The 13,843-nt window shown below is 39.9% G+C and overlaps 1 protein-coding gene across 4 annotated transcripts in view; it reads left to right on the top strand.

The window, feature by feature from the left end:
- Positions 1-13,843, top strand: part of TRIM33 (tripartite motif containing 33) — a 114,162-nt gene that overhangs the window by 37,677 nt on the left and 62,642 nt on the right. For 3 of the 4 annotated variants that reach the window (XR_005885737.1, XM_040998915.1, XM_040998914.1), the window contains exon 2: positions 13,496-13,614. Coding sequence is in view for 3 of the 4 variants with exons in the window: in XM_040998915.1 (XP_040854849.1) it covers positions 13,496-13,614 (119 nt within the window). In the remaining variant the exon portion in view is untranslated. Of the gene's footprint in view, positions 1-4,371; positions 4,643-5,327; positions 5,368-13,495; positions 13,615-13,843 lie in introns of those variants that run through there. The other variant, XM_040998916.1, reaches the window with a different exon arrangement.

Raw genomic sequence — 13,843 nt, 5'->3', positions numbered from 1 at the left:
CAGACCCCTGAAGACATTTTTAAATGGGAAAAATTATCATTTAGTTAATCGTTTGCATCAGAGTCTTAATAAAGATTATTTAGCTAAGGTATTTTCTGTCAGTTAAATTTCTAAAGTTCATTTGAAAGAGTGTAATGTGAGACATGGTTAGGATTCCAGACAACATACAGTGATGACATTTAAACACATAAATCATGATAAACTGAGTATGTCAATCTTTATTAGAAGATTTAAAATAGCACAATCATCAGGAAGTTCTAAATAGGCTGTATGAAATCTCTGATAGACCGTTATTTTCAAATAAGATTTATCATTACGCAGACTCAGATAAATATATTTTTATTTAGCACATCTGCCTGTTTAGCATCTCTTTTTGAATGACCCAGATGCATCTCAGATTTACCATGTCTAAAATCGAACCTATCTCAAAAGTTTCTAAACTCTCTTCAAATAATCACTCCAACTTCCCAAGCCAGGAACTTGAGAATCATTCACATCTCTTGCCTTTTTTTTTTTTTTTAAGATTTATTTATTTTTATTGGAAAGATTCACAGATTAGGAGAAGAGATAGAAGGATTTCAGTATGCTGGTTCACTCCCCACGCAGCTGCAATGGAGCTGAGCTGATCTGAAACCAGAAAGTTCTTCTGAGTGTTCCACATGGGTGCAGGGTCCCAAAGCTTTGGGCCATCTAGTGCTTTGCCAGGCTACAGGCAGGGAGCTGGGTGGGAAGTAGAGCAGCCAGGATACGAACTCCATCTGGGTCTCCAACATTAGTGGCAGGGACCCAGGCACTTGGGCAGTCCGCTGTTGCCTTCGTAGGAACATTAGCAAGAAACTGGATCAGAGGCAGAGCAGCAGGGACTCCAACTGGCACTCTTGTATGGGGGACCAGTATCACAAACAGCAGTTTAACGTGCTGTGTTGCAAGGCTGGCCCCAACAACTTTTTTTTTCAAAGAAATTAAGAAACAAACCAGGTTTTTATATATTTGCCTTATGCTTGCTATTGCTCATTTCGCTTCTGTGGAGTCTAGTTGCAGTCTGATTGTTTTCAGCCTGACAAGCTTACGTGTGTGTTTGTGTGTTGCAGATATACTAGTTGTGTTCTAGATTTTCATCAGTGGGTGTTCTTATTTTGCCTTCTGTCTTGAGGAATACTTTCATTTGTGTCCAATTCTTGATTACAGTCTTCCACTATTTGCGCTTCTCATGCCATTGCTTTCTTCTTTCCATGGTTTTTGATGAGAAATCCAATGATGTTTCCCTGATGAATTATTTTTCTCTTGACTTTCATCAATTTGTGATGTATTCAGGTTCATTTCACTTTGTGCTATCCTGTTTGGGTTTTTGTAAAAGTATTTTTAACCTGTAAGTTAATGGATTTCAGTCCATTTTTTTGTTTTGTTTTGTTTTCTGCTGTTATTTCCTAAACATTTCCTAGATGCCTTTCCTCTTATTTCTTGTTTTATTGTTTTTACATGAGTGACACTGTTTGCCAGTCTCTGAGGAAGACCTATTTATTTTAAGAATTAAACTGTTAGCTTCTAGATTGTATCCTTTTAATTTATGTATCTACAAGTTCGCTCAAAGCTGTTAACTGAATCAAAAATATGTGGTAAAATTTTTGTTTTGGGCACTGTAGTTTTTATCTGCATGGATTCTTTGTAGTTTCTCATTCCTTCTTGAAAGTTTTTTTTTGAGGCACTACATTTGATTTATTCTGTGAGCATAGATTTCTTTCATTCTTTGAAAAATATGATACCTACTTTGAAATTTCTGTTCATTTTTTCAGGACTTTCTTAGCTATTTTTTGTTTGCTATTTCTTGATGAGTCAGATATATGTGGAAATTCTCTTATTTTTTTTTTAAGATTTATTTTTATTATTTTTTTATTGGAAAGGCAGATATACAGAGAGGAGAGACAGAGAGGAAGATCTTCCGTCCGATGATTCACTCCCCAAGTGAGCGCAATGGCTGATGCTATGCCGATCCGAAGCCAGGAGCCTCTTCTGGGTCTCCCACGCGGGTGGAGGATCCCAAAGCTTTGGGCCGTCCTCGACTGCTTTCCTGGGCCACAGGCAGGGAGCTGGATGGGAAGCGGGGCTGCAGGGATAGAACCGGCACCCATATGGGATCCCGGGCGTGCAAGGCAAGGACCTTAACCACTGCACCACCGCGCCGGGCCCAAAATTCTCTTATTTTACGGTTTCTTATGTTAATTTTATGATTGGACTGCTATTTTATTTAAGTATGATCAAACCTGTGTATAAGGATGCTTGTTTTTTTTTTTAAAGATTTATTTTATTTTTATTGGAAAGGCAGATATACATAGAGGAGAGACAGAGAGGAAGATCTTCCGTCCAATTATTCACTCCCTAAGTGAGCACAACGGCTGGTGCTATGCCGATCCGAAGCCAGAAACCAGGAGCCTCTTCTGGGTCTCCCACACGGGTGCAGGGTCCCAAAGCTTTGGGCCGTCCTCGACGGCTTTCCCAGACCACAAGCAGGGAGCTGGATGGGAAGTGGGGCCGCTGGGATTAGAACCGGCGCACATAAGGGATCCTGCGTGTGCAAGTGGAGGACCTTAACCACTGCACCATCGCGCTGGGCCCAAAAATGCTTGTTCTTTCCAAACGTTGAGCTGACTAAACTTCTGGTTTTGCATTTATTCCCGTTGTGCATGGGTTCTGCCACTTACGGCAGCTAAGCTGCTGTTTTGATCATCAGCCCCACTCTAGTAACACTATTGATATTATTCACCTATTGGATGGTAGTCCACTGTTTAAACCTGAAACTTTAGTAGGCCTTATAACACAATTGCTTCTCATTTTGTCTTATAATGTCTTGTGCTTACTGGCTTGAATTAGTCTATTTCTCCTGACAGTTTCTGTATGGTTTTATCTTGTGACTTTGAGGAGGAGATTTGCTTTTTATTGTGTCCTTGTTGGAAGCTTGCAATGTTTATTTCTGTATATTTACTTTATTTGCAATCTTAAAAAAAAAACACCAAATTCCCACTTAAGAAACTGAAGTGATTCTTTATGAAATCCCAGAGAACTTCCTCAAACCACATGTAATACCTGGTGTACTATGATTTTTTTTTTCTACGCCCACCTGTGCTCACATTTAACTTGTGAAGAAGGCAAACTAAGATTAACCATAGCTAATAATAAAAATAAAACAAATATAACAATATACAATTCTTTGGTGTTTGTGAAGGAGGGGTTCCAGGGCTCTTTCACATCTTGCAATCTTTAATACTCCTCCCTTATATGAAACAGTGTGGTGTTTTGCATGTAACCTTCCTGTATAATTTAAACCATCTTTATGTTACGTATAATGTCTAATACAATGTGAATTCCATGTTAGTGGTTGTTACAGTATATTGTTTAGAGAATATTAACAAGGAAAAAAAATCTGTGTACAATGTTTAGTACAGATGTATTTGGTTTCTTTGAATATTTCACATCTAAGGTTGGTTATATTTTTGGATGTGGCACCCACAAGGATGATAGGGTGACTATAGTGTAGTAAATATTATCTGAATATGCTCTCTGCCAAAATATCTTACTGTGTTGTATGCACCCTTCTGATTGTGATAGGAAGTAATACAGTGCCTGTGTGATGAGAGAAAGTGAGATGAATGTTGAACTCAGAATAGTGTGCAGTTTAGGCCTTATTAATAGGTGTGGGCATTTGGCACAGCGGTTAAAATGTCACTTGAGACACCAACATCCCGTACTACAGTGCCTGGGTTGAGTCCTGGTTCTGCTTCTAATTCCACTTCGTGCTAGTACACACCCTGGATGGTAGCAGATGATAGCTCAGAGTTCTGGGATCCATGCCATCCTCATGATAAGCTGGGATTAGGTTCTGCGCTCCTGGCTTTGGTCTGACCCAGCCTTGACATTTGGGGAGTGGCATAGCACATAGAAGGTCTTTTTGGCTTACTCTCTGTCCTGTGAAATAAAGATTAAAATAAAACCTTGGATTATTTCTGAAATTTTTAATATTTCCAGGCTATGGTTGACTGCAGTTAGCTGAAATGGGTGGGGAAGAGGGCACTAATGTAGCTAAAACTGAAATATGGGTTTCCCTTGTTGTGTTGATTGGAACCCAGTGTGCAGTAATGCTACCCTCACCCCAGCCCTCCCACCCCCCAGCCTATTGAGTTTTAGCTGGTTAGTTTATTTCTGTGTTCCTTACTTTGAATACCTTAATAGTGTCACGGTACTAACCCAAGGCTTGCATATTTTTAAATGAGAGATCTGCCATTGTTTTCTTTGTTTCCAAGTGTATAAAATGTTTAATTTTTTGTCCTCTGCTTTTAAAACTATTATTAGTTTTTTCCAATCTGAATATGATATACTGTAACAGTTTATTTAATAGTGTTCCTTTTATTTAAAAGGCAGAGATATAGAGATCTTTCATCTGTTGGTTCATTCTTTAAACAGCTGTGTTAGCTTTAAGTGGTCTCTATCTGGTCTCCTGTGGTGGGTGACAGGGAAACATATTCAAGCCATCCTCTGTTTCCTTCCAGGGTATACATTAGCAGGAAGCTGGGTTGGAAACAAATCACTGTGAACTTGAGTTAGACACCTTGATACGGATGCATTGTGCCATGTGATTGACCTGAATATGGTATTCTTTTGGAAGATTAGATTTGAAAATTTTTTATTTATTCTCAGATTTTTTTCTTTCTTTCTTCTTTTTTTAAGTTTGCCATCATTTAGGGCTGTGGTTACCCGTTTATTAGACCACTTAATAATTGTCCTGTAGTTTGTGAGCATTAGTTACTTTTGGGGACAAGTAGCCTTTTTTTTTTTTTTTTTAAAGTTTTGTTGTTCATTTTGTATTTCTCTGACTCCAGGTGTGTCAGGTTTTTCTAAATTTTGAAGCACTTCTGTTACATACTTGTGTTGTTTTAATTTTAATAATTATTTGTGTAAAAATCTGTTTTACCTGGTAGTAGTATAGCTACTTGAGCTCTTTATGATTAGTATTCTGTGATCTGTTTTTATTGTTTTTATTTTACCCTGCCAGTCTTTGATCTAAAGTGTGTCTTGTACACAGTGCATAGTTGATCTGATCTGCCTATCTCTCTTTTCATTGACAGTCCCACTTACTCTTATTAACATGAAATTTATGTTGGTTTTTGGTTTGTTTTCTGTGTACCTGATATATTCTAGTCTGTTAAGTTTTCAAATGTGGATATCATGTTTTTATTCTAGTAGGGTTCGTTTCTTTGTATTTGTAGTATTTATTCTAATTGCTTTTCCATCCCCTGCAGAATCTTCATTGCTGCATTTTATTTGTTTTTTCCTAGAAACTCAATTTCTCTTGCTTGTTCCATGAATTCTTCCTCGGTAGGACTCAGCCAACTTGTTTGTTGTTCAGATTGGTTAAAGCTAGTGACGCTCCTCATGGATTGTTTCCTTTTTTCTTACAAGTATGGCTTCCTTTTCAGTGTTTCGGTATGGAGTTTGAGAGTGGTGGTATGATTATTAGTGATGAACCAGCAGATCATAAAAGACGTGGTTGACTTTGTTTCGGCTGCTGTATACTGAATGCATTTTCTAGTTAAATGCCTTAACCTCACTGCTTTTTTGTTCAGCTAGCCAGGCATATCTCATGATCTCTTTGTGACTAATTGAGTTAGCCTGTCTGTGTGACATTCAGATGCTCTCTTAAAAGAGGCAGTGAATAGGAAGATGCACTGGACTTGGGCAGTGTGGGTCTTCCCAGTCTCAGTTCCAGGTTCTATAGAATTCAAATGGTTTGTACCTCCTTCCCCTATAAAAAGAAAGAGAAACTTGCATGCAAGTTTGTACATACAGCACACACGTACACATACAGACAGAAACCCAGTGTCCTGTGAACTCTATCCACTAAGAAAACTCAGCCACTGCTTGGATTTGAAAGTGCTTTAATTAAAAAACTCATAATTTCTGGTTGAATCAGATAGCTTCTATCTGGTTTTGTGAAAAATCTTTCGTATGTACTAAAATGTAAGCAAATTTGCTGAAAAACTTTGTAGGGTAATTATTCTAGGCATTCTGGTTCACATACAATTTGTATAACTAGTTTCTTATACATAAAAAATATAAAAGCCAATATCACTAAATTGTTGGCTGTACTATTTTAATGTTTAAAACGGTATTTTTATTAACTTTCATTTTATTTGAAAGACTACTGTACACAGAGATTTTCCATTCACTGATGTGTGCTCCAAACTGCCAGGAACAATCAGGAGTTTGTCAGGCTGAAGCCAGGAGCTCCATTTAGATCTTCCAAAAGGGAGGCAGGGACCCAAATACTTGAGCCATCACCATTGCCTCTTAGGGTGCACACCAACAGGAAGCTGGAATTACAAGTGGAGCTGGTCCTTGCTCGTGGCTGGGAAAACAGTAGAGAATGACCCAAAGCTTTGGCACCTTGCACCCATGTGGGAAACCTGGAAGAAGCTCCTGACTCCTGGCTTCAGATTATTTCAACTCCAGCCAATGAGGCCACTTGGGGAGTGAAACAGCAAATGGAAGGTTTTTTATTTCTGTATCTCCTTCTCTCTTTAAATCTGCCTTCCCAATAAATAAATGAATACATCTTTTAAAGTAATAATTGAAAAAGTGGAGCTGTGCTTCAGCCCAAGCATTCCGATATCTGATGGGACCATCAGGTGATTTGCTAACTGCTGTACCAAATCCCTGCCCCTGAAATTACGTTTTCAAAGTAACTATTAAGTTGATTGGCATTGTGGCATAGTGGGTAGCTTCTGTCTGCAATACTGACATTCCTTTTGGGCTTCAGATCATATTGTACTTGCTCCATTTCCTGCCCAGTTTCCTGCTGATGGGCCCCTGCCACCATGCGGAAGACCCAGATGAAACTTTCTGGATCTTGGGTCTGTTCTGACCCAGCACTGGTGATTGCAGTTATCTGGAGACTGAACCCCAGTGGATGGAACACCTCTGTCTATCTCTCCCTCTTGGTAACAGTTAAATGAATCTTAAAAATAAAATAGCTAGTAGATAATGACTTACTCATATAACTATTTTAAAATGTTACTTGACCACAGGTTTCTATGAATTCACAAAACTTTATTTTAGGTGAAAAATATTGCTATATTTGGCAGTGAACTTATAATTTCCTGATAGAACTTTTTCAATTTTTATTTAAAGACTGATATATGTTCCAGAATATAAGAAACTTTAAGAATGCCAAGAAACTTTATTGTAATATCATGCTAAATGTGTTTCTGAATTTTTGTTCATCTTTTGATATCAGTGTCATATTTGTGCACATGTTTAACTATATGCAGCTGTGACTTCACCTTAACTCATTTGGTACTTATGAAATTGGAAGAAATTTGCTGAAGTTGCTAGCAAAGTCTCTTACAGGTAACTCCATGATATTTTATAGTAATGAAAGCAGTCTGTTTGTATAAATTATTTTCTCTTAGAGAGAGAGGAGGAGAGACAAAGAGAAATACCTTCCATCTGATGATTCACTCCTCAAGTGATTGCAGCAGCCAGTGCTGTGTTAAACCAAAGCCAGGAGCCAGGAGCTATTCCAGGTCTCCCATGTGGGTGCAGGGTCCCAAGGCTTTGGGCCGTCCTTGACTGCTTTCCCAGACCACAAGCAGGGAACTGGATAGGAAACCGGGCTGCTGGGCTAAGAACCAGTGCTCATATGGGATCCCAGCGCATTCAAGGCGAGAACTTCAGCTGCTAGGCCACCACACCAGGCCTCATTCTATATCTTAATATTCCCAACCCTTGTAGGTTGGCAGCACATTCAGTATCTGCACATCCTTAGCCATCCATACTCCTGTCTGCTGCTAGTCTCATTGTTTTAAAATTTTTGTGAGAAGATTAGTATTCTGTTGCATCAGAGCCTAATTGCTATTTTTAAAAAATAAAATTAATTTCCCTTTTTTGAAATACAAAGACATATTCCATCTGCTGGTTCATTCCCACATGTTGGCAGCAGCTGGCACTGGGCCAGGCTGAAACTAGGAGCTAGGGACTTGATCAAATCTTCCATCTGGTAACAGGGACCTGAGAATTTGGACCATTGGCAGAAAGCTGGAACTGGAGGATAAACTGGGATTAGATCTCAAGAATTCTGCTATGGGATATGGATGTCTGAACTACATGCCCGATGTCTGACTCTAGTTAGTATTTTTGCTTTTTGTTTCTTTCCTATGTGTTTTTAAAAAATATTTATTTATTTTTATTGGAAAGCCAGATACACAGAGAGGGAGATCCTCCATCTGATGATTCACTCTCCAAGTGGCCGCAATGGCTGGAGCTAAGCCAGTCTGAAGCCAGGAGTCAGGAGCCTCTTCTAGGTTTCCCATCTAGGTACAGGGTCCCGAGGCTTTAGGCTGTCCTCAGCTGCTTTCCCAGGCCACAAACGGGGAGCTGGATGGGAAGCAGGGCCACTGGAACACCAACCGGATCCCATGCCTATATGGGATCCTAGGCATGCAAGGCGAGGACTTTGGTCACTAGGCTACCGTGCTGGGCCCTGTTTCCTACATGTTTATTGTGCTGTGCACGTAAGCTGGGAATGGAGCTGTGTGGTGTAGGGATATGTGGTATAGAGATGAATTGGAGTTAGAAATGGTGACAGTTTTTTAGTTTGGTTGGTAGCTTTTTTTTTTTAAACCTCAGTTTCTTGGATTATTCCAGCCAATTTTGCTTTCTTAAAATTTATTTGAAAGGCAGAGTTACAGAATGAAAGTGGGAGAGAGATTTCATCTGCTAATTCACACCCCAAATGGCTGCAACTGCTGTGACTGGTCCAGGTTGAAGCCAGGTGCCTGTAATTCCATCTGTGTCTCCTGCGGCAGTGGTAGGGGCCCACGCTCTGGTGCCATTGTCCACTGCTTTCCAAGTGCATTATCAGAGACCTGGATTATAAGTGGAGCTTCTGATACTCAATCTGGCACTCTCAGGGCATGCTGGAATCATAAGGTGGCAGCATGACCCAACATATTATTACAAAGCCAGTCCCCAGCAAGAATTTCAACACTGATTGCACAGGACTTTGTCACTTGAACTGACTTCTCGTTTATGCAATTTAAGGCCATACATGTGAATCCCTTTGGCTTCCTGTCCATCTGAAAGCATGTCTGTACTTTTTCATGTTTAATTATTGTCTTGGGGAAAGGGAAGAGTTGTTGTTCTTAGTGGAGGGATTGCATGACTGCTTGAGGATATCACAGACTCAAGCTGAATAAAAAGTTTATGAGGTTGTTCAGAGTCAACTGACATCTAAACATAGCATGTAATCCTAAAAGTAAATTTATACAGGGATCACAAGGTAATCATGAGTGCTTAATGGAATAGTGGTTGACCTCTGATTTTTGTTTTGTTTCAGATTTTTGTTCTAGCTTTTGATGTGACATGTATTGTGATTTTTAATTGAAAATACTTAAAAACATTTCTTAAATCTGAAAGCTTGTTTTCTTCTTGTAAATGTTCGTGTATCTAAGTCTTCCTTAGCAAACATAACTGCATTCCAGACTTTAATTATGTACATGTTGGTCATTCTCTCCATACCCTACAGGTCATGTAGGACATGTGTAAATGTCCATGCTAGAAACTTGAGAATCATCTAGAATTTCTACATTCCATTGCTTTACTATTCTGTTATTAAGCAGCCACTTATTAGGTGCAGTAGATTCTACCTCATCTCTCTCTCTACCACCCCCTTGAAAAAAGATTTTTTTGAAAAATCAGAGAGAGAGAGAGTCCACCCCAAAATGAGCGTAATGGCTGGGGCTGTGCCAGGCCAGAACCAAAAGCCTAGAGTTACCTGGGTCAGCCATGTTGGTATAGGGGCTCAAGCATTTGGACTGTCTTCAGCTACTTTCCCTGGTACATTAACAGAGAACTGAATGGGAAGTGGAGCAGCTGGGACTTGAACTGGTGCCTGTGTGGGATGCTGCACTGCAGACAGCAGCTGAAATTGCTACATCAAGTGCTGGCCCTGATTCTGCCTCACCTAAAATGTATCTTCTATGACTGCCTTGGTTTAGCCTTTGTTACTAATAGGCTAGGCCTTCAGTTAGGGAACAGGTACTTTAGTGTATGTGTGTGTATAGTGTGTACATATAGAGGCACACATTCATATATACATACATATATACATATACATTTTACATATGCATACATGCACACATGCACTTTTTTTTAAGAGCATGGAGTGTGAACAGACATGTTGGTTTCAGAGCTTATCCTGCATATTTATATAGCTATATGACTTTCAGATTTCTTGGTTTCCCTGAACCACAAGTTTTTTAACCTTAAAAGTCAGGAGGGGAGGGACCATTGTGATGACTTAACTCCACCTACAAGTGCTGGCATCACATATGGGCACTGGATCATGTCCCAGTTGCTCCACTTCCCGTGCAGCTCCCTGCTTGTGGCCTGGATAGCAGCGGAGAACAAGCCACTGTAGTCATTTGAGGAGTGAACCAGTTAATGGAGGATCTTTCTCTTTTTCCTTGTCTCTGTAAATCTGATTTTCCAAATAAAAATGAATGAAAAATAAGTGGGGAGAGTAGCTAAACTTTATGAAGATTAAATCAAATACGTATGAATTCTTTTTTTATTTTTAAACTTTTATTTAAAATATTCTTAAATAGTTGATCAGGGTACAAAGGGTCAAGAGCTACAAGAACGTGGGTCAGACCATTGTTTCCACACTAATATCAACGTTTTTTTCCCCTGTATCTGGAGTCAGGGGAGAAACAAAGGGAGAAGCCCCATCTAGTCTTCCACGCATCCCAGGTCCCCGATGTGGGGCATTCTCTGAAGGTCCTGCTCAAGCAGTTTTAATAATTCAGCAGTTCTGAATGCTGCCAGTCTCACCGTTCCAATCATGATGAAATCTCTTCAGAACTCACTGGCCAATATAGTCTTTTCATGGTTGTGGTTCTGAGATCAGCAGTTCAGTTGGAGGGATTTCCAAATAAACTTCATCTGAGGTGAATGCAGACCTGATTCTTTTTTTATTTTTTTTAAGATTTATTCATTTTTATTACAAAGTCAGATATACAGAGAGGAGGAAAGATACAAAGATCTTCCGTCCGATGATTCACTCCCCAAGTGAGCGCAACGGCCAGTGCTATACCTATCCGAAGCCAGGATCCAGGAACTTCTTCCAGGTCTCCCACATGGGTGCAGGGTCCCAAGGCTTTGGGCTATCCTCGATGGCTTTCCCAGGCCACAGGCAGGGAGCTGGATGGGAAGTGGAGCTGCTGGGATTAGAACCAGTGCCCATATGGGATCCTGGCGTATTCAAGGTGAGGACTTTGGCTGCTAGGCCACGCCACCGGGCCCAGACCTGATTCTTGATTAAATCAAACAAATATGTAGGAATTTTTTAAAGAAAGATTTATTTATTTTTATTGGAAAGTTAGATACACAAAGAGAGGAGGAGAGACAGAGAGGAAGATCTTCCATCCACTCATTCATTCCCCAAGTGGCTGCAATGGCCAGAGCTGAGCCAATCAAAAGCCAGGAACCAGAAGTTTCTTCTTGGTCTCCCTTGTGGGTGCAGGATCCCAAGGCTTTGGGCCATCCTCAGACTGCTTTCCCAGGCCACAAGCAGAAAGCTGGATGGGAAGTGGGGATGCTGGGATTAGATTGGGCGCCCAGATAGGATCCTGGCACATGCAAGGCGAGGACTTTAACCACTAGGCTACTGCGCCAGGCCCAAACACATCTGAATTCTTAATAAGTGCTTACTGATTTGAAACCTTTTATTTAGTACTAATTGAGATGCTATGTCATCATTATTGGCTCTTATCCTCAGCATAACTCATTCTCAACTGTCAGTGTAAGATCCTTTAGTGAGGGGCTAAGATTCTAGTATGGTGGCTTAATGAGCTAATCTTTTAGTTGTAGTGCCAGCATCCCATGGGGATGTCAATTTATGTTCCAGCTGCTCCATTACCAATCCAGCTCCTTGTTTATGGCTTGGGAAAGCAGTGTAGAATGGCTTACAATCTTGAGTCTATGTACCCACTTTGGAGACCTAGAAGACGCTCCTGGCTCCTGATTTTGGATTGGCTCAGTTCCGTCATTGCAGCTGTTTGGGGAGTAAACCAGCGGATAGAACATCTCTCTGTCTCTTTAAGTCTGCCTTTCAAGTAAAAATAAATCAATTAAAAGAAAATAGGACAGTGTCTCTCCTTCTCTCTTTTCAAGAGACACCACATTATCCGGATCCCTTCTGGGAGGTGTGTTTCCCTTTCTTTTCACATTTACATGTTCACAAATAACACTTCTCAAAAGTATTATTTAGCTAGATGAAAAGTGGAGTAGCTGGGATATGAACCGGCATCCATACTGGATTCCGGTGCACGCAAGGCTATTGCGCCAGGCCCAGACTTTTAGATATGTAATAAAAATCTAAATTTGAGGAATGGCAAACTTTTCAAACAGCAGCCCAATAGAGGAGGGTAGGAAAAGGGGAGGTATGGGAATAGGGATATTGAAACTGTGGGGACATGTAAATTGACCAGTGTCAAACTTGTGTAAATGATTTTATTAAACTGAAGTTTATACAGCAAATTATTATAGTCTGACATTTTAAAATATGTCCCAAACTTAGGTGTGTTTTTATTTACCTTTGTTCCATATATATTTAAATGTAACAACTTTTTCTTTATATTTTTTTTTCCCTAAGAATTTCTTTGAAAGTCAGTGGGAGGAGAGAGACTTTGTTCTCTGGTTGCTCTCCTAATAGCCACAAGAGGCACTGCTAGGCTATTCTAAAACCAGGAGCCAGGAGCCCACTTCAGTCTCTGCTTCCATTGTTGATTGACTTCTGCTCTACTGTAGTCTGTATTCCCTTCCTTTTAATGTTTGAAAGATGTATTTGTTTATTTATTTATTTGAAAGAGTTGTAGAGAGGAGAGACAAAAACCTCTTCCAACCTTTCTTTCACTCCCCAAGTGACCGCAATAGCCAGGAGCCAGGAACTTCAGGTAGGTCTCCTGCCTGGGTAGCAGGGGCCCAAACACATGGACCATTTTTCTGCTGCTTTTTCCTGATGGATTAGGATCAGAAGGGGAGCAGCCCAGACAGGAAACCAGCATCCATATGTGATGCCTGTGTTGCAGGTAGTGACTTAACTTGCTACACCAATGCCCCTCTTAGAATGTCACCTGATTAAAGGCCTCTTTTATCATATAAAGTAACATTCATGGGTTCTAAAGGTTAGGACCTGGACCTGGATTTCTTCTGGGATCATTATTCAGCCAACCACATATTACAGTAATCACTTGGTGGGGAATATTCCTTTTGTTTTCTGTTTGGTAACATGTTACCAATTAACCAAAATGTGGTAAAGGGTTATTCTTTTCGTGTCTTGATGCTCTTCAGTCTTATCTGTGATAATAGTTTCATATGAATGTTATGCATCATTTTCTTAGTTTTTCCTGAAGGGTATTTTTAAAATATTGTTATTTTTTTGTAGTTGGTGTGATACGGTGCCCAGTATGCCGCCAAGAATGCAGACAGATAGACCTTGTGGATAATTACTTTGTGAAAGACACATCTGAAGCTCCTAGCAGTTCTGATGAGAAATCAGAACAGGTATGCTTTTTAATTTTTCGTTAGTTTCCTGTCTTGATATTAAAATGTAGTTAATGAAAAACATGTTTGCATAGTCGGATGATTTAGAATAATTTTGCTATAGTTATGTTTTCAATTTAAACAATAACTTTTCTTATACCGTTGAGCTTGGTTAAATGAGAAAAATGTTTCCATAGAAAGAGAATGCATTTTGCCCAGTCTTTGGGTTCTGAGCCACAGATTTGGACCT

The sequence above is a fragment of the Ochotona curzoniae genome, unplaced genomic scaffold (genome assembly GCF_017591425.1).
Source record: "Ochotona curzoniae isolate NIBS_2020 unplaced genomic scaffold, NIBS_Ocur_1.0 scaffold_1037, whole genome shotgun sequence".
NCBI lineage: Eukaryota > Metazoa > Chordata > Mammalia > Lagomorpha > Ochotonidae > Ochotona > Ochotona curzoniae.
The sequence above is the reverse complement of the archived record's forward strand: the minus strand, read 5'-3'. Positions and strand labels throughout refer to the sequence as shown.